The sequence below is a fragment of the Pinus tabuliformis genome, chromosome 3_2 (assembly GCF_031772625.1).
Source record: "Pinus tabuliformis cultivar Carrire ecotype Pingquan chromosome 3_2, CPIR1, whole genome shotgun sequence".
Taxonomy (NCBI): domain Eukaryota; kingdom Viridiplantae; phylum Streptophyta; class Pinopsida; order Pinales; family Pinaceae; genus Pinus; species Pinus tabuliformis.
Window position 1 is genome coordinate 146,220,954 of NC_142302.1, and position 25,984 is coordinate 146,246,937.

The following is a 25,984-nucleotide window of genomic DNA, read 5'->3' on the forward strand; positions in this document are numbered from 1 at the left end:
CCACGACCCACGTCCTCCCAAGCAATTGTTTAAGCTTTTTCCCTTTCATCTTTCCATCCTCACCCACCAAGCCCATGTTGTTGCCCTCTCACCCACGGCCCAGGTCCTCCCACCACCTAGGCCATGCTCTCACCCACGACCCACGTCCTCCCAAGCAATTGTTTGAGCTTTTTCCCTTTCATCTTTCCATCCTCACCCACCAAGCCCATGTTGTCACCCTCTCACCCACGGCCCAAGTCCTCCCAAGCAATTGTTTGTGTATTTCCCTTTTTCCCTTTCATCTTTAAAGGGAAAAAGCAAAAAAATAATAATTTTTCCTCCCAAGCAATTGTTTGTTTTTTCCCCGGGAAAAAGCAAAAAAAATTATAATTTTTCCTCCCAAGCAATTGTTTGTTTTTCCCCAGGAAACAGCAAAAGATTTATAATTTTTTCAGTTACTTCTGAAGGTAATTTATTAAAAAACAAAAACTGATTTTATATTTTTTTACGGCGTTTTAAAGTTGATTTTGTATTTTTTTATTTTTAAAAGTATCAATTTTCAAAATCATAATTTCAATTAATTTGTAATTTTAAATAATAAAAAAAGACAATTGAAAAACTGAAAAACCAAGGTTACATGGAGCGAGAGCGACATTTAAGCTCGGGAGCGTTTTTTATATAATATATATATATTATATTTCGATGCATATATGTCAACAAAAAACATGTAGAATGATGAATTAGATATTAAAAAACATAGCTTGAACCATATAACAACAATCATCTAGAAGTTATAATCTTCATCAACCACATCCACAAGTTAGTAACATACAAAATATTGAGTCTCATGAATCATGATTCATCACTCTTAAAGTTTCAAGCTTTCAAAATTCAATATATAACATTTATCATTATTGATCACCAAAGTTGTACTTGTAAACTAATTGTAACCATTAAAACAAATAATATCTTACATGAAATTAAATGTTATAAAATGAAATGAAACAACTTTCAACATCATATTCATAATTCATTACCAATAAGTTATAATTGCCAACTTCAAACTTAATTTGTCATATATTGTTTACAAAAAATATCATAATAAATATGAAAGAGCCAACCGTTATAAAAACTACTAGAAACTAGAAAAGACAAGTAAATCTATTATTAATTGCTAATGCTTAGGTCTCTTGCCGCCGCGAGAAATTTCTAATTTTTTAGTCTTGTTGGAAAATCAAAATCTTTGTCATTAATATCACCCTCATTAACATAAAATAGAAAAAACATAGTATGTCAAGTAAAGATTTTGTTCGAGTGATGGTTACATTTTTATTACGGTCATGATAGAGGAGTTCGACAACCAATGTCACTAACATCAAGGTACATAGAGGGATTGGTGCTCTTCATTAAATACGAGTTCCATACCCTAATACATGACAAAATACAATGGAAACATTGAAATCCCCGCAATCTTGAATCCCGAAAAATTGACAACTCTGCTGGATTTTGAATGAGATTTAAAATTCTACTTTCTCCAAGTGAAATCCAATGAGGTCAGAACCACTCTCAAACATCCTTGAGTCATTTCATGGTAATGTTAAAAATTTAAGTTAAAATGGCATTCTCCTTAATCTTCATTTTCATTCATCCTTGTAAAAGTGACATTCTCCTTAATCTTCATTTTCATTCACCCTTTTACTTTAAGAATTTAACATTACCATGAATCACTTATCAACACTAAGGCCATATGCCTGATAACTAGGCTGCCCCACTAAAAAATTATTTATTTCTTTGAAAAACAATTGCATTTGAAATGTTAATACAAAAAAAAAAAAAATTGCAAAAAATGCTAGGCACAGAAAATTTCGCTCCCGGATTTGCTCCCGAAATTCGCTCCCATGCGGGAGCGCGCCCCTGGTCACTCCCAAAGGGAGCGCAATTCAGGAGAGGGTTCGAGGGTGGGGGTGACGCTCCCCCACAACCCTTTGAAAAACACTTACAAAAAATATATATTTAAAAGAAATATTGATACTAAATAAATAAAATTAAAATGTGAAAAATTGCCCAAAAAAATGGAGTGCTAGCAATCAAGCCACTTTTCAAAAAGAAGGTAAAAATCACCATTAAATGTGAAATGTAACCTTTAGTAACCCCTAAAAGAAGAGAACCAAATAATGTTCTTGTTAAGTTGATAACTGTATTTTCTTCTAGTATGTACTTACTCTTCTAAACACTCTCCAATTGTTTCCTTTTAGTTTTCACAGCAGAAGATATCAAAGTTTTGTGTCCAACTCTTAAGTGTCCTCACTAACCCACTTGGGTGCCATTTGCACCGTAGTAGTCTCTTTAGTCCAAACTTCTCTTTGTTGCATACTTAATCAAGCACAACAACAACTGATTTTTTTGGAAGTACCGAAGTCGACAGGCTTTCAACTGCTCACCGTATCGAAACAAAATACCTCTTCACCCACAATCTCTGACAGCTTCGAGATGTGCAACTCCTTAAGAATACGGGTATAGAAGATGCTTCCAAATATGCAAAAAAGCTTGACATTGACTTGCCCCACTCCACACTTCCCTTAGTGCAACATTCCAAATTGCTCAGACAAAGTCCTATTTATCCAATAAAAATGAAAATTACTGGCTTCAGCCAAAGTTTTTGCTTTCACAGGTACCCCAACTCTTTATTCTTGTCCTTTTATTTTTTCAACTAAAGGTTCCTCATATCATATTTCTTATTCTTAATTCAGTTCGTATCTGTGTCTTGTTCATTTGTTGGCTCTGTAGCCCATCTAGGTCGATCTCACCATCACACATGCAGCATCATTCGTCAATTGGTTTCATTTCTTAGGAGAACCTTCGCTAGACCCTGGGTCTTTTCAAGAGTATTATGAATCCAAATCATGTTTCCTGCCTTGCCAATTTCCAATGGCGTTCTCCTCTTGTATCCTCTTGTTAAAAAAATGACAAGCCCATAAAAAAATGTTACAGATTTGCATTTTGTGGTTACTGTCTGGTATGCATGTTTCTATGAATCTCGAACCCCCTTACTACAGTTACGAGGATCGTTTAACATGGTAACAATCAGATTTGCAAGATCAACTACCCTTATGACAAATTGGGGACGCCTGTCACAATGGATGCCTGTGTAAACCCGTTCAGAGATTGGAAACCACGAGTTCAAAACAAAAAGGAATAAAAATAAGGATCTCAGTTCTAAAAGTGTGCAGCCAGAAATCAATCTGAGGAAGCTAAAGTTAACTAAATACATTGTAGTTGGGCAAAAATAGTTAAGTGCATATGACGGTTATAAAGATTTGACTATATTTTAGTTGACAGAGCTGATTCTAGCTAGTCATGGCAAACTGAATGAGCATGACCTTTCAGTTGGATTTATGATTTATAGTTCACTGATTTGAGTTTTATATATTGATAAATTATAGTTCACTGGTTTAAGTTTTTATCTATTGATAAAAAAAATGTGCATGTCACCTCGAACAAAAAATAAAAATCACAAATGTCAATTAAACAGAAGTTTGTTCATATTGTACATGCCAATAAAAACGTGGCTTATATCTCTTTGTTAATTATGCAAATACATATTACATGTTACACCAGAAAGTATGCTTAAAAGATCAACTTATCAATTAAAATACTATATGCCAATTCAATCCAAATAAAAACTGTGCTGGCAGATTTTATATCATCGCATGCCTTTTGATAAGCATATAATACAAATCCATTGAACACAGATTTAGGCTGTCTGCGTGTGACATTTATACCATCAGCCAAAAGAAAGTCAAGGTGCTGAAGTCTTCCTATCCCATGACCAATGATCAAATTTAACCTCCACAAATCTCAAACATATTTTAGTTTCAAGATGCTCACATTTCAAAATCGTCAATAGAAACCTACCCGTGTGGTGAATTTAGAGCAGATGCCAGTCTTACTATGAAGACTATGCATGCACTCCATAGTGCAGACAAGGAAAAATATTGTGAAGGCACTACAGAAGCTAAAATTCAATAAAGCTGAAATGCCTTAACCAATCATCTAAACTTGAGAGAAGCTCAAATAGGACGGATAGGGCAGCCTATATTGTTGTTTATGAAATAGGATGGATAGAGCGGCCTATATGATTGTTGATGTCCCAAACGATCTCACTATCGTACTGACTCTTTCAGCAAAAGCACGTGAGGTGATTCTCTTTCCTGGTACATGGAAAGGATTTGACACAGCATCCACATATGCAGCATGAAACTGTCTGAAGAACTGGCCTCATAGAAAAAAAAAGGTTAGACATATACATTCTTAATTGCGGTGGGCTAAAGTAAATAAAACTTAACACCAACATTTGAGGAAAAAACACACTGACCTTTACAAGTTACAACAGTAATTTTGCTGATAATCAAGAAATGTACATCCATAATGAATCACATTGCATAGATGAAACCGTGGCAGTAATTCCTAAAAGACAATCACTTGGCCTAGATCTGATGTAAATATAAACTCAAAACATATTTTCATGATAATACAGAAGAAGGAATTCCTTGAAGGTAATTACTTTTCATGGATTTGTTAAAAGCAATTACAACTAATATGTCAAAAACATTTTTTAACCATATATTCAGAAGATAACCAACCAAATAAGAACATAACTTTGATGAGAAAATTGTAAGAACAATTTGCCATTAACAGATAAATATCCAAATATTCTGTATTCTATAATCAATAGTACATACTATTGTCCCCCCAATACTATTCCCATTGCTTGCAAATTGAATTTGTGATTAGCGATGAGGTTAAAGGTAAGCAAATTTTCCCTACTTCCCCACTGAAAATTTGCTCAACCAGATAACAACATAGAAAGGCATGGTGTTGTTAGTGGGAATTCTTTTATGCTTGAGATTGACGCTATTCTTTTATGCTTTGCATCATAAGAGGACAAATTCTCCCCTGATACGAGTGCAACATCGACATAATGGAGCAATACAAATAGCTGTCTAGATCTAGGTGAATTTTACCTGCAAGGTGAGGATACCTGAGGGTGATGGCAACATGGTGATTAGTTCCTGAGTGTCAAATGTGGAAAGAAAGAAATAGCAAATAGTCTATGCATTTTAAATTTTACTTCTTCGCAGAAAGGTTTGTGCTGAGGGAAATTCATTAATGTGTTGATGCTAAGTTGCATGATACTGGGAAATGGAAATGTGCATTCGAAACAGAAACATATTTATGAGACCCCTCAAAAATTAGGATGCAGGGAAATATATATATATTGGACAAGTGATCACTAACACATAATGCAAGCAATAATATCCAAAAACAAACAACCTTTATTATTTATAAATGAGGCTATATATCCAAAATTAGACTTTATATATGATCCTTGAAGCTACAATGCTACACCTATGAACTATGAATAGTGAAGATAGATATAAAACATGAGCTTCAGCTAAGCTAGTAAAGGTTAAAGGATAATAGTAATCATCCTCATCTTCATATTCAACATGGAAAACAGAACAAGATGCACGTTCAACAAAGGAATGTGGATTGGTGGACATATTTCCAATTCCACTTCTAGATTCCTCAAGATTCAGTGCAACAAAAGAGATGTCCAAGTCAAGGAATTTTGGATCCACGCCACTTTTTTTAGAAGGCCATATTTTGGACCCCTATGAGATGTAAGGTGAAGGTTGGAATGCATAAACAAGATCATTAGCTTTCTATGAACCCAACCTATTGTGCATTACTGAATGGATAAAACCATAGGTGCTCCAATTTCTTTTTGTAGATGAAAAACTTGCCACTTGAGAAAGAATATGAATGGCAAGGCTTTGCAGATGTACATAATTTGCTCCATGACAAATCCACCATCTAGCTAGACTCATGGTGCTCCTCTCATCCAAAGTTGATATATCTGAATATTTATCCAAACCAGCAGCAAAACTGGTAAATTCTTCCTTCACCTCCCTATGCAGATGAGTTGGAAATATTCTCATAAGATCTCCCTTTCCATTCTATTTGCCCCTTCCCTATCATTATGTGGTGCCTTCCTCTTCCCATTGCTTTGAGCAATAAGGTCTTCATCATAAGATCTTTGGTTTAGGGCATGCATTAGTATGCAATGGAGTGTTAAAACAGTTCCACCTCTCAACAATGATTTTCTTCATTGTATCAGCAAAATGGGCATCAGCAAATAAAACTAGGAGATTCTTGTGAAATGATTTCAATATTTTTCTCAACTATTGCATCCATACCATCATAAACCACTCCCAAGAAAGGCTTGTCTATGTTGACACTTTGAAGAAGCTCAAATGCAAGGGATGTGAACTTGAGCAAGAAATCTATCTTGCTCCACCACATCTCATCAAGACACAATCTACGCACCATAGCTCCCCACTCTGAATCTGCATGTCTCCACTTAGCCCAAAGTTGACTCGCCACCGTAAAAATTAGTGGTTGTTTTACCTCAACAAGGTAACCCAAGATGATGAAGTTTGAGGCATATTTTGTCTCAACAACTTTCAACAACTCTAATTTGGAGTATTCTTGAAATATTGCTCGAGACTAATGGTGGTTGGTGATGAATTTGACTATCTCCTTTGTTTGTCCTATGAGTTCTTTAATCCATGGAACTTTAGTGTCAATCTCTTCTAAGATCAAATTTAAATTATGGACAATGCAAAGAATCCAAAAAATGTGATCATTTCTGCTCTCAACAATCAAACCTGCAGTTTTGCAAACCAATGCATTATCCATGATAAATTGCACCATCTTAATAGACCTTATTTGCTCAATAGCTTTGATTAAAATATCAGTAATGAACTAAGCATCCTTTACCTCACCTAAACAATCTTAGGCCTTCGAAAACATTGCTCCTTTTAGTGAAGTAACAATGATATTAATCAATGGCCTACGTGTAGAACCAATTCATCCATTCAAGAAAATGGTAACCATAGAGCGATTCAATGAAAAACAAATAGGTGATTAAATGTCCTCAACAAGCTCCTCCTTTTTTAGCAATTCGATTCAAAGTTTTACATACTTAGGCCCCTTGAACCTTTGAAGAGTTGTGTTAATTTCCCTTGCCATGTCCTGCCAATAAGGGGACCAAATCACATTAAAATGGATACCACAAGCATGAATGGCCCTTTCCACTCTTGTTTTTGTTGGAAAATCAATGCAAATAGATTAGGGTTTGATTATCCTTACTTCATAATTACTTGTGAGTTATGTTGGTTCCTTTCACTTCTTTATTATCTTATTTTTCATCAAGCAATTACCATATTGTGTATGAAGATCACAAAACAAGAGACACAAGATGTAGGCACTATGCCAGGGCAAAACCCCCCTCAAGGGGAAAACCCAGTCAAAAATTATCTTCCTTTCAATAGTATTCTTTGAGACTCTTCACCCTAGACAAAGACCAAACCTTCCCTCCACACCAAGTCAACCTCCCAAATCTTCGACCTCTTTCCAGCAATAGTTCTTTCCCAGCAACTTCGACTATGCAACAACTTTCGGCATCAGGCAACAGCATGACTTGGAAGACTTCAATCTCCCAAACTAGGGCACGAAACAGAGAGAGAGGCACCAAAAGTTCGATTTTATTCTTCTCCTTAGACTTCACCCAACTCACACTTCCTTTGCTTCCTTAGACCCACTTCACACTTCTCTAGCTTCCTTAGAGATATAGAACTAGCTTGAGATGAGATGCTCCAAATGAATTCGACTTGCTTCTATTTATAGGCTCCAAGTGAAATTGAATTGGTGTCCTTAGGCCGACTTGATGTGGAGGTTACATAAATTATATTTGACTCAATAGTAAACCTTTTTACATGATTCAAAAGCCCAAGAAGGGTCTCTTTGAATGTGCAATGACTCTATAAACTCAATATTAATCTTAGAAGTCCACAATGGGGACTTTGACTAATATAATGATGACCCAAGTATGAAACCCGTGCTTTAATAAGTCATTGATCAATAATAAAAATTCTTTTCTTTATTCTTTTGACAAGTACATTTTATGATGACTCAAAGAAATTTATGAAGACCGAAACAAGTTACATTTTCCAACACTCCCTCTTAACTAGGGAGGTATTCATAATATACAAATACAACGGAAGATCTCAAATATGTGGCTTGCTTGTCTTGTAAGACAAGATGGAAGGGCTTGGGGAGAATTTTGAGGGTTACGTTTTGAGTATGTCTCTTATAAAGGAGATCCCTAAGCCCTAGAATTATTGTGAAAACTTGGGTTCCAGGTGATCTTTGAAGACTTAACCTTGATAGTGTATGGGACCACACGGGGCCAACTGGACCTGTGGTTAGATCAAGGGGATAGGATTTAGCAACCAATGATATGCTTGACCTAATTAGGGAGGGGAAAGGGAACAAGGAATGAATTTTCAATGAAAGGCAAGGCAAGGATCCTAGTGAGGTTTCTAGCCTAAGGGAAACCAAGGGCAAGATTTGGTCATCGAGCTAGGGCTTGCGATATCTCAAGATCCCACCGTCGAAATCTCATGAAATTTGGACTTCTTGAGGACACACTAGCGCACTTGTGGACCAAAAATCGAAGTATTTGGATGGCTAGATTGTGAGATAATTGAATTTCCACGATCTTGGGTCTAGGATAGAATCTTAGAATCTCTGACACTACCAAACCAAGAATCACAACAATACTACTTTGCACAGCCGAATATAAACAGCAGTAAATCTACTAGTGCACAAAATATGGACAACTTTTTACAATTTTGTACAATAACCCAATTTCATTATATATATATATATAACCACATGGTGAATCGGTAACTGTCAGTCCTAATCTATGGGATACCCAGGATCAAACCTCATAGCTGCCACTATAACACCAAGAGTACATCCAACTACCTGCAAGTCGATATACTAAATTAACATATAATACAACATTCTAGGGCTCCCGTACTAGGGATAATGGCCCTCATACATCCACTAGTACAAGAATACAAAACTGGGGCTTGGTGTCAGTCCATCGACAACCAATCTATCCTCAACAAGATACTCTGACCATCTGGCTGATGTAGTCGACTCTCTTAGCTCCCCTCGGTCGTACCTTCTACCTGCCCAGTCCTTCGACTCCCGATTTGCAGCTCTTGCCTCTATCAATGCTCCAAATCCTTTTGGCCATTGAACCTCGACTGCCTAATTTGCTCACTAGTTGTGCCTTAGTCCATCAAGGGCACAACACATTGAGACTCTTGTCGAGTTGTTCACAACAACTCTCAACTACCCACTACTGCTCCTCAGCTACTTAGGGACTTCAACCCACTATGGTCTTCCTGCGTTGCTCCAATGAAGACCAACATAGGGCACAAAGGGTTGCCACCTATCACTGCAAGATGTCCATCTCCCACAATGAACACAGGTTAGGAGAACTGTCCATCATCTGTTGTAGATGTCCTTCTCCACACACAAGTCAAGGGTTGCACAAACTGCTCCTGGTTTATCAGACCTATGAGCTCAACAACTGCCACTCTAGCAACCATCTAGGTCCATGAAGATGATGCACACCGGGCTCCAACTTGGGCACTATCACATTGTCCTCTAACAAATCATAAATGCCCAATCCACTGTCCACACTTGGTCCACTCTCACATTGCCCCCCAACAAACCACAAGTGACCAATCGTTGTTGTAGCATCTGCTCTTGGTTAAGGCATCCAAACACCTAGGAAACCCTTCCTCTTGGCTGCTCAAAGACTTCCAAACTGTCCTCTCCTAGGACACCATCAACTAGCATCAATTCAACCTTAACACATCAATACAATACATACCTAGCCCTGCAGCTTCTACATCACCCTGGTGCAGTCTGCTACATGCTCAACCCTCACTCGCATTGACTGCACTCGCATTCTTGCACTCTCGCGTTCCTGCACTCTCGCATTCCTGCACTCGCGTGTTCCTGGACTCGTGCATTCCTGGACTCATGCTTTCCTGCACTCGCGCTTTCCTGCACTCGTGCGTTCCTACACTCGCATGTTCCTGCACTCGCGCGTCCCTACACTCGCGCTTTCCTGCACTCGAGTTACCCGCACTCAAGCTGCCTGCACTCAAGCTGTTTTTCTTGATGTGTAGACTATGAAAGATGCTTCTTGGATGTGTTAAATGACTCTCCTCCACCTTATATTTATACACAATACAAGGGCTCCATCAAATCACATGTGTGGGCTTGACAACTTGTCACAAGGTCTCTAAATGCCTAGCCGACCTTGACCAAACCCACATATTGACTTCAAAAATTAATATCTTCATTTCTACAACTCGGATTTCGACGATTTTCGTTACGTCCGATTTGTCTCAGCATCCTCTATCATCTCCATCCATCACATGTAGAAATCTCCTCATGGTTTTGGCCCCAACATCGATGGGTACAAAACCCCAAGCTTGGGTTTCAAGCCCACAAGCCACACTTGTGTGCCAACTCCTCCACAACCCTCAAGCCTAGGGTTTGGAGTACCTCCCAAGCTACAAATCTCAACACTAAAGAGGAGGAGAGGGGAGAAGTAAAATAGATTTAAGGTGATCACCTTATGGTGGGCCAGTGCCTAATCCTTTGGGGAGATTTGGAGTCAAGAGTAATTATGACTATGGACATTGAATTTTCTATGTCAAGGAGGCCTCAAAGACAACTTCACATAGCATTAGGGAAGCAACAAAAGCAGCTTCAAGAACTTTATACTTCATTTGCAAGATTGATGGCTTATCAAGATGAATTTCAATGAAGAAACATCTCTAGGAACATTCATTCATAATACATGGCCCATACATGAAGCATCACTATCTAGAAATTGAATTTCCACAACTTCGCATAAATGGATGCAGTAAATTAGCCCTAGTATAGCAAAATCCCACCAACAACAGGGAAAATTTTAAGAACCACCCTAAATTTATATGTATAATAAATGGGCGAATCCCCATGACACATAGGAAAAATGGGAGGCAATTTTATCAATAATATAATATGTATATATAATTTTTTTGGCAAATCTCTCACCAGATTATATTATCTTGTAAAGTCATGGCGAATCTATCACTGAATTATAAAATCTTGTAAGATCTTGGCAAATCTTTCACTGAATAATAAAAAGTGAAGTCTTGGCAAATGTTTTGTTAAAGTATGAAACCATATATGATAATAGGAAAACATATTCATTAAATTGTAATATACTAACATACATGTTTGGAAAAAAGAAACATAATTTTCTCTTCCTACAAACAATGTTGCAAGTTTCAGTGGCCATGTTTGTCAAGGTTCTCACTGTACACTCTTTCATATCCTTCTATTAGTTTTGATAATATTCCACAACAAAGTTCTTGTAGGTGTTGATCTTGACCACCAGTTTGGAAAAAAGAAACATCATTTTCTCTTCCTACAAACAATGTTGCAAGTTTCAGTGGCCATGTTTGTCAAGGTTCTCACTGTACACTCTTTCATATCCTTCTATTAGTTTTAATAATATTCCACAACAAAGTTCTTGTAGGTGTTGATCTTGACCACCAGTTTTGTCAAGGTAGGAGAGATTAATCTTTTCTCTACCACTTTTGTTAAGCTATCAAATTTCTTTCTTATTCCATAGAGTCCAACTACAAGATAAAAAAAAACATATTTTGTACCACTTTTGTCAAGCTATCAAATTTCTTTCTTATTCCATAGACTCCAACTGCGAGATAAAAAAAACACATTTTGTTTACCCCAACACGCCAACAAGTAGCAAGCCCCAACTATATATAATAAGAAAGTAGTAGGTATCCCAAAGGCCTGAAAGGGATCTAATGGAAAGAAGTGACCGGTGTCAAAAGCCTTCCAATCAATATATTAATATATACATATAGATTTATTATTATTTTAATTGGAAATCTTCAATTAAATAATAAAATTTAATTACGTCTCTCCCAATCTAAATTGCTTATTAGCATAATTCACTACCTTCATACGTCTTGCATTTTTTAACAACGTTGTAACATGTGGATTAATTTCCTTTTTGGTGCACAATCTCCGCCTTTTAGGACAATATGGTGCACTGGCCCAACCCCTACAGATCATTACGACAAATTAAGAAAAACAGAGAAGATGAAAGGTTGTACAAACCAGCATATTTTTCAAGCACTAGCCCAACCCCTATAGATCATTACGACAAATTAAGAATAACAGAGAAGATGAAAGGTTGTACAAACCAGCGTATTTTTCAAACAACTAATCCAACATTAGTACCTTAATTTTTTCATGAAGATATCATATTGAGAACGTTTGAAAAATGGTGGGAAATTTGGGCACTGACTATCTCTCTTCTGCGAGGGTGATGCGGAAAGAGTGATAAGATTTCACTGTTTTGAATTTTTTTTTGTTAAATCAAAAAACCAATATTAATGGAGATATTGGTATTTTTTACTAAATTTTGTGAAGTGACTAAATGTAGCTTTAACCATTCACCTTAATATGTTTTTTATAATATAATTTCCTAAGTCTATTTAATATATTCATTATCATAAAAACCAACATATATCCATCTTAACTCCACTTCTACCACTCTTCGAGGGATGAAATCTATTTATCCCTCTCAGCACTTGGTAGACTCGGAATTAAGATGGATCTAAGCTGATAGAATTTCCCCTTTAAATAGTCTATGCTCACATGAATACCATGATATTACCATGGGTCAATACCATGGGTTATCATAAACCTGGAGCTTAAAAACTACTATTAGTAATTTATAAAAATTAATAAAATTAATAATTGATTTTTATTTTATTTTTTTATTTTAACCAAATTAAAATGTTTAAGTGACATTAAATTACAAGATCCATTTTTACCCTTGATCTACCAAGCCCGAGGATCAAATATTTTTTCACTCTATGCTAGTTTGCATATCACGATATTTGATCCCTCTCGGGGCTTAGTAGATCCAAAGTAAAGATGGATCTATGCTGGTTTAATTCCCCCCTTTAAATAGCCTACATTCCACGTGAATACCATGGGTCAATACCATGTGCCATCTTTTTTTTTATTAATACTAATATTAGGGTTAATAATGGGTTAATAATGTTTTTTTTGCATGGTATTAATAATAATTTGGCCCATGGTATTTGGCCCATAGTATTTGGCCCATAGGCTTCACCTAAATATAACACATTTTTTGAGTGTTCTTAAATATAATGTGACTTCTGGAGTAAATATAAAAAAATGTTTTATTTATTTACCATACCTCTCATTTATTTATATTTTTATTAATTTACCATACCTCTTTTATAAATATGGTATTTGGCCCATAGGATTCACTTAAATAAAACCTCTTTTTTGAGCCTTCTTAAATACAAAGAGGGTTATGGACTAAATATAAAAAGAGGTTTTATTTATTTACCATACCTCTAGTTTATTTATATTTATATTTATTTACCATACCTTTGGAGTAAGTATAAAAAAAGGTTTTATTTATTTACCATACTCCACTTTATTTTTATTTTTATTTATTTACACGTAAATATAAGGTGACTTATGGAGTAAATATAAAAAAATGTTTTCCATTATTCTTTATATGATTATGACTAAACAGATGCAAACTTGGAATATGGCAAGAACATTATTCAATCTTTAAATAAACATGAAAATAAGAGACTTGAATTTTTAAATAAAATGAATTATTCTTTTGTGACCATTTGTTCCAAAAAATAAGGTCATTTTCTCGAAATTAACCCCAATACCATGAAATACGGGAAAATAAAAGAAAAAAACCTTTTTTACACCAAATGTGGAGGGTGAAATAACTATCATAAATACCTATTCTTGAAAATTATGGCGAATGGAAGGTTGTAACTCCTAATTTCAAGGGCTAAATTTACTTTTTTTACTCTCTCCCTTGAAATAAGGTGGGCTAACCTCCATACCTGATTTTTTTATAAAATAAATTTGAGGCGATTTGTAACAATGCACTGTGATACAAAATATTCACCCAATAAAAATATAAAACCCCTTAATTTCGCCCAAGGGCGAAAATTCACCCCTAAAATTTTCCATGACCAACAATGTATGTGACAAGAATAGAAAAGAAAATAGAATTAAATTGTACTTACATGTATTAAGAGTATATCCAACCATCAAGAATTTGTCAATCAAGAAGCTCCAAGACAAGAGAAAATAATCCAAACATCAAAATTCATTCCATGCTCCAAAATTTGTCCTCCAAGAAAGATAGCAAAATTCTCAAGAGAGATGCAAGTCCAATCCAAGTGATGATGCTAAAATGAATCCTCGTCACTTCTATGTATACACCTCTAATGAGTTTGATTTAGCTAATTAGGCCTACATTAGCCCCTAAAATTAGATAATGTGCAAAATAACTAACTTTTGGTGACAAACCCACCAAACTAGCTCATAAACAAAAGAATAAGCCTCTTAAGAGATTGAATGATCAATAATACATGTCGTTGGGCCTTCTAAGAAGCCTAATGAAGTCCATAAGTGCCATAATGATGAACAGGACTCCAAAAAGTAGTGGAGAAGGGGTTGGCCCCTTTGTCTCCAAATAGTAAACATGTCGTGCTCCCAATGGGTGTAGGGACACAGAAATAACCTCTTGGGTCTCCAAGTAGATCGAAGATGCTTGTAGACCATCTGTAATGGCTCAAATGATGGTGTAAGTGATGTCACATCAACATACAAGTCCTGGGTCATCTGCGAAGTGCATGGTACAACTGTGGGACCAGTTGGGCATGGTGAACCAGATGCATCTTCCTCGTCCAATAGGTGAATCTCAAGCAATCATTGAACATCTATGGGGATCCATGGAATGTTGCCTACTGCTGTGGAGGCCCATGGCTCTCTACACACACCCTACATGTGTCAATGTAGCTCTTTGGAGAGTTAGGACCCCGTAGAGGGAGACCAAACCCAAAATGGAGACCATTTGCAATCCTATATAAGATCCAATGCATCTCCTTGCCTTCCAGTACAACAACTCATTTAAAGAAATCAATTTAAATAGATTACAAACGATGGACAACAGTGAGCACTTCATAATGGCATGCCCTTCCATAGTGGGCTTTGGCATGTGCTAATGTCTCCAAGCTCCAAGGGGGGGGTTAGCCAAGTGCCCTCTTAGGTGGCTTCTACTTTTAAAGGGGATGATATGTCCAAGGTGCATCCTTCAAATGTTGGTGGCATGTGATAAAGTGATGGTACGGAGTATGGGATGGAGGGGGCAATCCTGAGTCAAGGGTAGCTAATAAAGGCGAAGCCCACACTTGGGTATATAATGTATACGAGGGAGCAATTATGGTACATGAGTCACCTCAGCCTTGATTTTTCCACCCTTTTTCATTTGCTTTTGCCTTTTATGATATGTAAAATATAGCAGTGGATACCCCTTTTGAGGTGGGGTGGTTCATTGCCCACCAGGGGTTGGGACAATCATGGGTTCCTAAATGATAAATGAGGCTCATCTAGGGTCTAAAGGAGCCAAGGTGATGGCCATGAGAATGGGGTAGAGCTCATGCATTGGCTTTTGCCCACGTGCTAAATGTGTTTATCTCAACCATCTTTTGCATTTTGTGGTATATTTTCCAGTTAATTTTTCATTTTATGATTTTTCTTTGGTTAACTGCTCGGGGCTCAAGGAGTAAGAGCATGATATGTAAAATATAGCAGTGGATACCCCTTTTGAGGTGGGGTGGTTCATTGCTCACCAGGGGTTGGGACAATCATGGGTTCCTGAATGATAAATGAGGTTCATCTAGGGCCTCTAGGAACCAAGGTGACGGCCATGAGAATGGGGTAGAGCTCATGCATTGGCTTTTGCCCACGCGCTAAATGTATTTGTCTCGACCATCTTTTGCATTTTGTGGTACATTTTCCTGTTAATGTGGCCAATTATGCTTTTACTTTTCTTTTCAGCTGCATCAACCATCGGGGCATCGTTCTAGGCCCGACCCAAGGTACGGGCAAGGGGAAGGGGAGGCTAACCCTATGTGGACCCAATGGTGGAATGTGGACCCCAGTGAGAGAAATGATGAATGGGGTTATGATGAGCAGAGGGGGAGTAATGTATGTGGAAGAGGAAGCGAGACCACGCAACTAAAATTGGGGTTTCCCATGAAGCACCATCCCAAGAGCCCAAAGGTCAATAAAAGAGATCCCATGGGACTAGGGTCCAAGGGTAACATCCAAAAGAGGTCTAGGCGACAAGAGCATAGACCTAGCCTACTCTTTCCACTGAATCCCCCCATTAATTCATGCCCAAAAGTCTCCATGATAAGTAAACTACAATACTCAATTACCAAATGACAAGGCATACCTTTAGGTTCGGAAAGCCCACCTTCAAACATATGATCATGACAGATGAGCGAGGGACCACATGGCTGGCTTAGGTGGCAAAGAAGTGGCACAACGAGCTAGTTGGTGGCTGTAAGGGACTGTTGGCTGCCGACTAAGGACCATCTTGGAGAAAATTTTCTCCTAGGGATGTCACCCACAAAATGGTGGGTAACAATGCCCAAAATATGTCATCTTGTGTGAGAGGTTGAATGGTGCCTTGTGGAGGAGGTCGAATGCTCTATATATAGTGTTCTACTTGTCCGAATGGGTGTCTCTCTTCACTGGGGCCGACTTGACAAGTTTGGAGCCAAAAATTCAAAATTCAAATTTCGAAATTTTCTCTTTTAATACCGACATGGAGAACATGTCTTATAATAATTCTTTCAAGGGCTAAACAATGAAAATGGCACGAAGAACATGTCTTACAATTTCATTATATATTTCAAAGACTAAAATACAAATTACAAAGACCAACCATAGCTACAAAATTCAACAAGTATAGGCACAGAATTCGAGGCAAGGACAACGTTATTTTCGACGCAGCTGGGTTGCATTTGTTGCAGAGGCATGAAATCTAATGCTGTTCAAGGGTGGCTGAGCACTGCTTTTTAAGGCCGTTAAAGCTCAATTTTTGAGGCAGTTTGAGGCTCGAAATTCAAGGCAGCCTGTGGGCACAAATTTCTAGGAGCAAACTGTTGATTTTCTGAGTGTGAAGGGCATGAAAATTAAGGCAGCCAATTCAGGAATTCAAGGAACAGCTACAACACTTTCTCCAAGGAAATTTTGGGCACAAATTTCAAAGGAGATAAGTGGATTTAATTGCTGTTATTTTATGCTGTAAAATTCTCTGATAAGAAATAAAATTTCTCAAACTGGTTTTCCCTTTGGGGTTTTTCCAGGGTCTTTGGACCAAAAATCACTGTGTTAAATTTGTGTGACTGCTGCATTTATTCTCAGAGAAAATGAAAGAGTAGAGTAGGCTTATGTGTTTCATGTTTTAGCAAATATTCATGTTTAAAAACAATAGCAAAAATCTATGTTGGGTTAGGCATTAAACTGATGTGATTCCTAAAACTGAAACTGGGTTGGGCCTACAATTTTCTACATTTTTATTTTGATCTTTCTTTATTTCTTGTATTTGGAGATGGCTAAAACACTTCATTGTTCTTATTACCTGTAGTTTAATGTCCCACTGACCTACTTTGGTAACTTGTGGACATTAATATGATTCCATCTCACTTCATTTCTCCACTTCTATTGTTTATTGAGTGTGTGCAATCCCTAAAAATTAAAAAAGTTTGCAGGTAGTAGTTGGGATTGATTGGAGTGGGATAAAATTGATGTGATAAACAAATTTTCTAGGGTGACAAGATAACTTGGTTAAAACTAAATTATTTAATGCAGTGGTTTTTGAATAATTGTATGTCGTTACTCTTTTTAAAAACCAAAAAATTTAAGGCAAAGATGATAGTGTCACTATTTTTGATAATGTCCTTTCAATAGTCGCTCAACTAGCCATATCACACAGATATCAGTACCATAATCCATAATCCATAATTTGTCGTGCCTCTGAGATATCTCAAAACATGCTTCGCAACAACCCAGTAAACTTTGGTAGGATCCATCATGAACTAGTTCAATGCAAAACATGTGTCAGGTTGTGTGTTGACTAAGTACATCAACGACCCGATGAGCTTCCTGTACAATGTAGCATCTACTCACTTTGTTCTGCTAGTGTCCACCTTCCTCCATTTTGTGACTACGGGCATGCTCATGGGCTTGCGGGAGGAGTGATCTATCCTAAAAAATGATTATTAATGACAAGGGTGTGTCATATGTTTGTGTAAGTTAATTGTCTTACTTGGAATTTCAATAGGGCAACTTGAAACACCAATTCATCTGCTGCTTGCTAGTGTCCACCTTCCACCAGTTTGTGACTACAGGCATGGTCAACAGGGCAGATTTGACCCTCAAAGATTCGGTCAACTTCAGTCAACTTCGGCCTCCAAACAGCAAGATGAAACAGCCCTCAAAACAGTCAAATTCAGCCCAGTCAAAGTCTGGTCAAACAGTCAACCTGCGGTCAGCCCTAACCACAGTCAATGCTGGTCAAACAGTCAACGGATTGCCTTGATTTCTGTGCCCAGAAATGCGGCCTGCCCAATCAGAGATAACCCTCACAAAAACGCAGTCAAACAGGTCAACACTTGGTCAACACAGCCCAAAACAGCCTTCTGGAAATTCGGTCAAACCTGGTCAACGCTAAAACAGAAAATGTCCTTCCTTTCCTTCGCACGTGTGGAGAGAGAAGCTGCCCAGAAATCCATACCCAATCAGATGAGAGAGAGAGATGTGTGAAGATGAGTGATGTCCAAATGAGGATGAGGCATCATGTATTTATAGGCTAACGTTGAGGATGAATAGACGTGACTGTTGGGCTTCTGAGCCTACATGAGTTTGCTGGCCGACCTTGACAATTTGTCCATAATCAAAATAAATTCATAACTTCATTTGTACATGTCAGAATCGGATGATATTTAGATCAATCCTACACCTCCTGGAGAAAGGAATCCAAGAAAAATATCAGCTGTTATAAATAAGATGACCCATGTGGAGTTTGGCCTTAGTTGCCAATTTTAACAAAGCATCATCATATTTATCACAAATCATGTATTCAAGACCCTCAATTTATAGAAATTTTAGTTTCCTAGCAGCCTACTCAGGTTTCAAGTTCTTGCATAAGATTGTTACCCACAGTTCCAAATCTGGTAGATCTGATATAAAACTTTAAAATGCAATTTATTTGAACCATTTACTAGCTACCTCTACCATTATATTTTTTCAGTTGATATGAAAGTTGAATAAACAAGCACCACCACATTAAATACACAATACACAATTATTTTTGGTCAAACTTGGCCCTGGAAAAACCTCACTGCCTCTTGGGGAAAACCAGTTCTGAAAGGAGGTTTTATTTTGCTTCTTTGGAAATTTTTACAACAAAAAGAACAGTAAGAGAGTACTTATATCTTCCCTCGAGTAGCTGTTCTGATGTCCTCTTTGCACTGAAACAATGAACTGATAAAGCTTCACACAGTCATCTCTCTGACCAGCGAACATCTCAACCTCTGAACTGCTCCTCTTGCACAGGGATTTGAGCTACATATCAGTCACTATTTCTCTAAAACTCTGCCTCAGTCACAGCTTCCTTTTACACAGGAATCGAACCTCTGAATGTCTCTTCTTTGCTCCTTAAACTCAGGTTAATGTACAGTCTTTGCACAGGTCTCTTGAAAGTTGAAGGCATTCTTTACTCAGAATCTGAACCAATTCACACTCAGAAACACTTGCTGAACCCTACCCGAAATTTTCACTGGAGTTACAAACTGGCCAAAATTATATGCTCACTGACCCGAAAAATTTGGGAGAAAAACTATGGCCAACTGTGGGCAAAAGCACAGCCCCCTGAACGCTGGAAATGACCCTAAAGGTAGCCCAAAACTGTAGCAACTTACCTCTGCCCTTTCCCTTGATATTCGAGCTCCCCTTGAAGCATTAAACTCGGCCCTGGTAGGAGGGTCAAACTGTTGTAGGAATGGCTCCTTGCTTTCCTCCTGTAATATTTCCTTCACAAAGCTTACCTCCTTTCTCCTTGCTCCCATATGCTCTCCTCCTTCCTTCGAGAAGAATGAATAGAATAATCCTTCCTTTTTCACTTTTGCCTCTTAGGAAAAAATGGAAACCCTATCCCTAAGATCTAATGGCTGAGATTTAATCTCGAGCCATTAGATCAATTGCTAGGATCAATCCCCCACTTGACCCCTGATACCTGTGGTCCCCATCTTTTTGACTTAGTACTTTTAATGTTTTGTACCTTGGTGCACTTTTTCACATAAAGTAACTTTTAAAACATAAGTCACATTAATATTATAAAGTGAACTTTAGTACTTTACCCATAAAGTCACTTTTAGACACATGTGACTTTAATAATTTAAAATACATGGCACAACTCCACATAAAAAATACTTTAGCCCCCCTTGACATTAATAATCTCATAATGTCACTTAGACAAAAGGTGATTAAAGTGTCTCCCTAGGCCAAAAGGAAAAATGCCTAGGAAACACTTCCTTGGTACCATTTTTCTCAACACAATTGACACATTTTTAAGCAGTGCCTGAATACTATATGTGACAGTAATAACAGTGCCTACGCTTTTATTTATTTTTATTAATTTTTGTAAACATTGTTACCTTTAAGTTGTGCCTAAGTTGTGTTTACGACGTCTGATGCACACACAAATTGAACAAAATTATCAATAAACAATAATTGGGGTGGATTTCACAATAGTTTGGCTGCCGATATCTACAATTGTGTATGACACCCCCCTTGGAATATCTCAAAAAATCCCACCAAAAATTCTGAGTTTGTTAAAGTTTGTCACTAAGGTGTTTCGTCAAACAGTTTGCATGAACATGGTTGTAGGTGCATTCTTTGTGTAGTTTATTTTAAAACAAATAATGTAGTGTCAAATAGATACCAAAAGACACTTCAAAACAACAGTATATAATTTGTATTAAACCCAGAAATGTACATACCACTGAAATACACTTGCAACAGCAATATAACACCTATTTTTAGCCACGAGGGTTAGCTCAATTGGTTGAGCTCCCATTGCTAAAGCACCTCAACATTGGGAGGCCACGGGGTCAATTCTCCTCGACACCCTTGGGATTCATCTCTGATTAGTTTGGCCGGCAAGATGTGATCCCTTCGAGCGGACCTGCCCGGATTCTCCTCGTAAAAAAAAACCTCCTATTTCCCTTCTGAAAAAAACTCAGAAAAGTATCAGCAATAAATGGCTACCTTCAGAATTGATGACAGTACAGATTCAGCCTTCGAATCCAGTATGCACAACTCAGAATTTTATCTCCCATACACAGTAGTAACATTCAGCTCCCATAGACATAGTACTCAGCCCTCAAAAGGTAAACTCAACCCCATAGAACAGGGATAATTCTTGACAGTAAACTCAGCCAGCAAGAATGGCATTTGGCCCCTTCATAAAGACTGTTCTCAGCCCTCCTAGATGGAATACTTTCGACGTGCTAACCAGAGAAGGAACTCTGCCTTGAGCTGGATCAAACTCGGCATGCAAAGAAGATAAGCCCTTGACCTGATATGAGAGAAGGAACTCGGCCTCTTGAAAGGTATGAACACGGCCCACTATTATCAGCCTGTCTCCTCCAGTGAATGGCCACACAGAATGGGAATAAACTCAGCCTGTTAAAAATAATAGAGAATGCCCAAAGACTGGTTATAAAATCAACTGATAACACTTCCAGATCTGCTCCATTTCTGGTGGAATATGTCTGTCCTAAAGGATTTTTAGGGCAGCAGTTTGTGATATCCACAAATGCAATTCTACTCAAGCAAACAAAGAGTAAAGAGCAGTGTGAGGAGCCTAAGGTGTCTCAAAGAGGAGGAAGTCTGTACCAAATCCGAGCTGCTTGAACCCAGCAAGGATTATCTCTGTGCATAAGAGTTTTTTGAAGGTGCAGATCAGAGTTTGAAAAGCAGAGCAGAACAGTTCCTTGGATAGCAGTATGGCATTCCTAGGACTGAGGTCAGATCACAGTTTAGAGGGAGCCTCAAATTTTTGTGCATGGAAGGAGCGAATCACAATAGTGTTGGAAGATAATGGGGTGGGGGAGTTTATCAAGAATCAAATAGCTCCACCTCAAGATCCCCAACAGCTAGCCCAGCATACTAAGAATGACACCAAGGCAAAGAGGATCATTCTAGAGGGGGTCAGAGACCATATTATTCATCATCTCCATGAGAAGAAGATAGCATATGAGATGTTTAAAGCCATCTTAGATCTGTATCAGGGTTCTAGTGATGCCAGGAAGCTAGCTCTCAAAGAGAATCTAAGAAGCATCTGGATGAGCAAAGATGAGCCCAACATCACATATCTTTCAAAGTTCACTCAAGTTCGAGATGAGCTAGGTGGTGTGGGCGAGACAATAGCAGAAAAGGATACTATGAGTCTTGCACTTCTGGGACTCCATAATTCTTGGTATGGCTTCCAGGATGCAGTGAGTGGCAGAGAAAATTCTCCCAGTTGGGAAATGTTATGGAGTGATTGCGTTCAAGAAGAAATTTGGCGAGGGACTAGAGATGGTATATCGATGAAGACATAGGACGTGGAGAACTTTGCCCTCGTAGGCCAAGGCAGCAGAGCCAAGGGCAAGAAGGGCCAAAGAGAAGCCGAGTACAGTCAGAAGGGCGAGAAAATGAAGAAGGATCTGAGTAAGATCAAGTGCTTCCATTTCCATGAGTTCGGGCACTATGCCACTATGTGTCCTAATCAGAAGGAGGAGTTTAGGAAGGATCATGTAGCTGCATCAGCGGAGGTAGATGCATTTTCTGCCTAGTTTGAAAAAGATTTCTCATTGATTGCTTGCATGGCAAGCTTAGTAGACAGCAGTGTATGGTATATTGATTCATGAGCATCCTTCCACATGACTAGGAACAAGAAGTATTTCAGCCACCTAAAGGAGGACATGAAGTTTCAAATCAAGCTAGGATATGATGGTATGTACGTAGCTAGAGGAGTTGGTACTATCAGCTTTCAGAGAGAGTCAAGTCATCCTCTTCATCTCAAAGATGTCCTCTATGTTCCAAGCCTTAAGCGGAATCTTGTTTCGGTAGCTACCCTTGAGGACAAGGGTTATGATGTCATCTTCAGTAAAGGTAAGGCTTACCTCCAACACTTTGCTTCTGGATATAAGAAGCAGATAGGTGTGAGGAAGAAGAATTTGTACTTACTACAAGTTGAGACAAGTGCAGCCTTGAGCAGCAAGGCAGGAAGCTCTCAGAGTAGAGAAGTGATGGATAAGCGAGAGTAGGATAGAGCTCTCAAGATGGAGCCTCAACCAGTATCTCAGTTTGAGCCTCTACTAGTTGGCAGTTGGGCCGACCAACGGGATGATGAGGAGCAGAGCCCAAAGTAAGTGGAGGCAACCACTCAGTCAGTGACTCCCAATACAGGGAGAGTTTGAGCCAAGTAAGCAAAAGATAGTTGCATCTTCCAGTGTCACCTTTAGCTAGAGGAAGCAGCCACAGAGGTACATAGGGTACATGGCACTTATGACTGAAGTGATAGACTCGCAGAGCATGGTTGGAAAGAACAAGTCTTCAGATCAAATTCCGTAGAAGCAATCAGGGAAGTCTTCTAGTTTAGTGGGAGTAGCTGCAGCAACAAAAAACGTGGCAGAGTTGGAGACAGATCCAGGTGGACGATGTTCTTCTAGAAGCACCTTCCTCACTAAGAAGGAGTGTTGAAAATTGCAGCAAGAGAATGTCTTATGGCTGGTGCCTTACCTAGAAAGACTGAGTTTGTATTTTCTTTTACCATGGACAAGTTCATGGAGATTGATGAATTTGTGGAGATTGTAAACTCATGCATGGAGTTGGAGCCTGGAGGAACAGTTAAGTGGATCTCCAAGTGGCAATTCGAGTTTGGAAGAGAACGAACTAGGAGTTTCGATCTTGATTGAAGCATGGACGAGTTAAACAAGCGGTTGACTTCGTTAACTAGTCAATCTCAACTCGTGTTCTAAATTTGTACTCACCAAATTTAGCATAGATCTAATCAATAAAAGGAGAAGGCACAAATTTAATCAATTGTTTTGTGCACAAGGTTGTGAGACAAAGCAAGCTCACGAGTTTTGTGAGAGTGAGAGATCCTTGTTGTGAGAGCGTACCTTGTAGGAGCCAATACGCTATGATAGAGAGACTTCTTGCTCCCATATTTGCGCTAGGATTTAGGAGGTTTTTCCTAAATAATAGGGGCCAAGAATGCGCTAGGAAATAGGAGGAACCAATGCAAGGAAATAGGGCTTGGCAAGACGCAAGGAAGTAGGAGCAAAGGTCAAGGTTTTGCAAGGTGTGTCCGGCTAGTATAGTGTGAGGATCAATTTATTTATCAATGTGATAAATTGCCCTGTAAGAGATCAGATTGCTCAAAACTCTATCAATAAAATTCTACAGCAAGGAGAGGGTTTTCCTAGTTGGGTTTCCCAAGAAAAATTAATGTGTTATTGTGTGACTCTGTTTTTATCTCTGTGATTATTCCGCTACTTAGGTGTGTTGAGAAATTATGTGTCTTGGTGAAAAGAATTTTTGCTTTCAGATTGTAGTTTCCATTAATTTCATATTATTCATTCAAGAAGTTGCAGAATTTCATGGAAATTAAACATTGAGGCTCAGAGGGAGAGTCAGCAACCTCTGGAAGTCATGGATCGAGATGGCCATGCAAGGAAGACATGGTCAAGATAGCCATGCAAGATGGCTCAGGAGTGAGAGGCTTCTAGGAGCATGGTTCTCGGCTCGAGTTCCATGTCAGGAAATGGTAAAAGTTGTTGTGTCAGAGGGAGCAGCTACAATGGATGTGATGAGCTTGGAGACGAATCTGAGTTATCGAAGTACCTTCCTCGCTAAGAGGGAGTGTTGGATTGTGTAGCCCAATAGGACTTCCACATTGGCTTGGTGTCTTAGCATGTGGAAGATTGCCTCTCTAGATGATAAACTTTGTAAAGTGATTTTATAAAGTACCTTTTGTATTTAATGATTAAAAGTGACTTTATTATAAAGTTGAGTCACTTAAGTGATTTAAGTGATCTCTACGAGAGATTATGTCGTGACCATTGATCTCAAGTGATTAAGATTTAATCTTGGCCATTGAGACCTAGAGTTAGGGTTTTTAGTCATCAACAAGTTATAAAAAGGAATCTGAGGGAGAGATGAAGAGACCATGTACATTGTTTGAGTGGAGGGATTTCACCCAAGTGTGCAGGTCAGGCAAGAGCTTGAAGAAAGGAAGCAAGGGGCAGTTAGGGAGTAAGGCTGCTCCAACTGTTTGTATTTTTTTCCTCTAATGGGCCATTATCTCTGGTATAGGAGCCCAAGTTCTTAATAGAACAAGTTTGTTGGTTTTTCCCCTTTGTGGGTTTTCTAGGATATATCGTGTGTCCAATATGTAATGATGATTTGTGTGCGTTTCCACTGTGCATTTTTCTTTATGAACCTAGCTATGCATAAATTAATAAATCGTGTAAGGGTTTGTTTGAGATTTACTATCAGGTGCTAAGCTCAAGGAAACTTAACATACATCATCTCGTGGACATATAATAAAATTTTATTCTATTATATTCCGTTATATTCTCTGTTTTTCTCATTCCTTGCGAAAACTCACAAGATAAATCTTAAGCAAAATGGAGCAGCATTAAAATTTCATGAGGTCTTTCCTTTACATGAATGGTAGTGAATAAAAATCAATGCAAGGACACTAATCTTTTTCCCATGCCAAAATATAATCCTGCAAGAGGGTTGATGGACAAATTAGGGGTCACCATCAGATTATCTTCCCAGATAGGATATTTGGATCCTATGATGAATATTTTGGGAAGATCCATCAACTGTGGAGACCATACAAAATCAAGTAGAGTGAATGTATGTAGATCTACAATGATAACTAAATCAAACCAAGACCTGGAATTATACCTTGAGTTCCTTTAACAATAGACAATGCTTTAAGCAATCAAAAAAGAAATCAGGCACTGCCTGCAGCTCTCCCTGCATCTGGGAGAACAAT

At 38.2% G+C, this 25,984-nt stretch overlaps 1 protein-coding gene across 1 annotated transcript in view; it reads right to left on the minus strand.

Moving 5' to 3' along the window:
* Positions 1–3,650: 3,650 nt before the first annotated feature.
* Positions 3,651–25,984, minus strand: part of LOC149180239 (uncharacterized) — a 91,321-nt gene continuing 68,987 nt past the window's right edge. Inside the window, exon 6 of the mRNA XM_089415981.1 lies at positions 3,651–4,251. Within this exon, the coding sequence (XP_089272107.1) occupies positions 4,111–4,251 (141 nt within the window). The 3' untranslated portion in view covers positions 3,651–4,110. The remainder of the gene's footprint in view (positions 4,252–25,984) is intronic.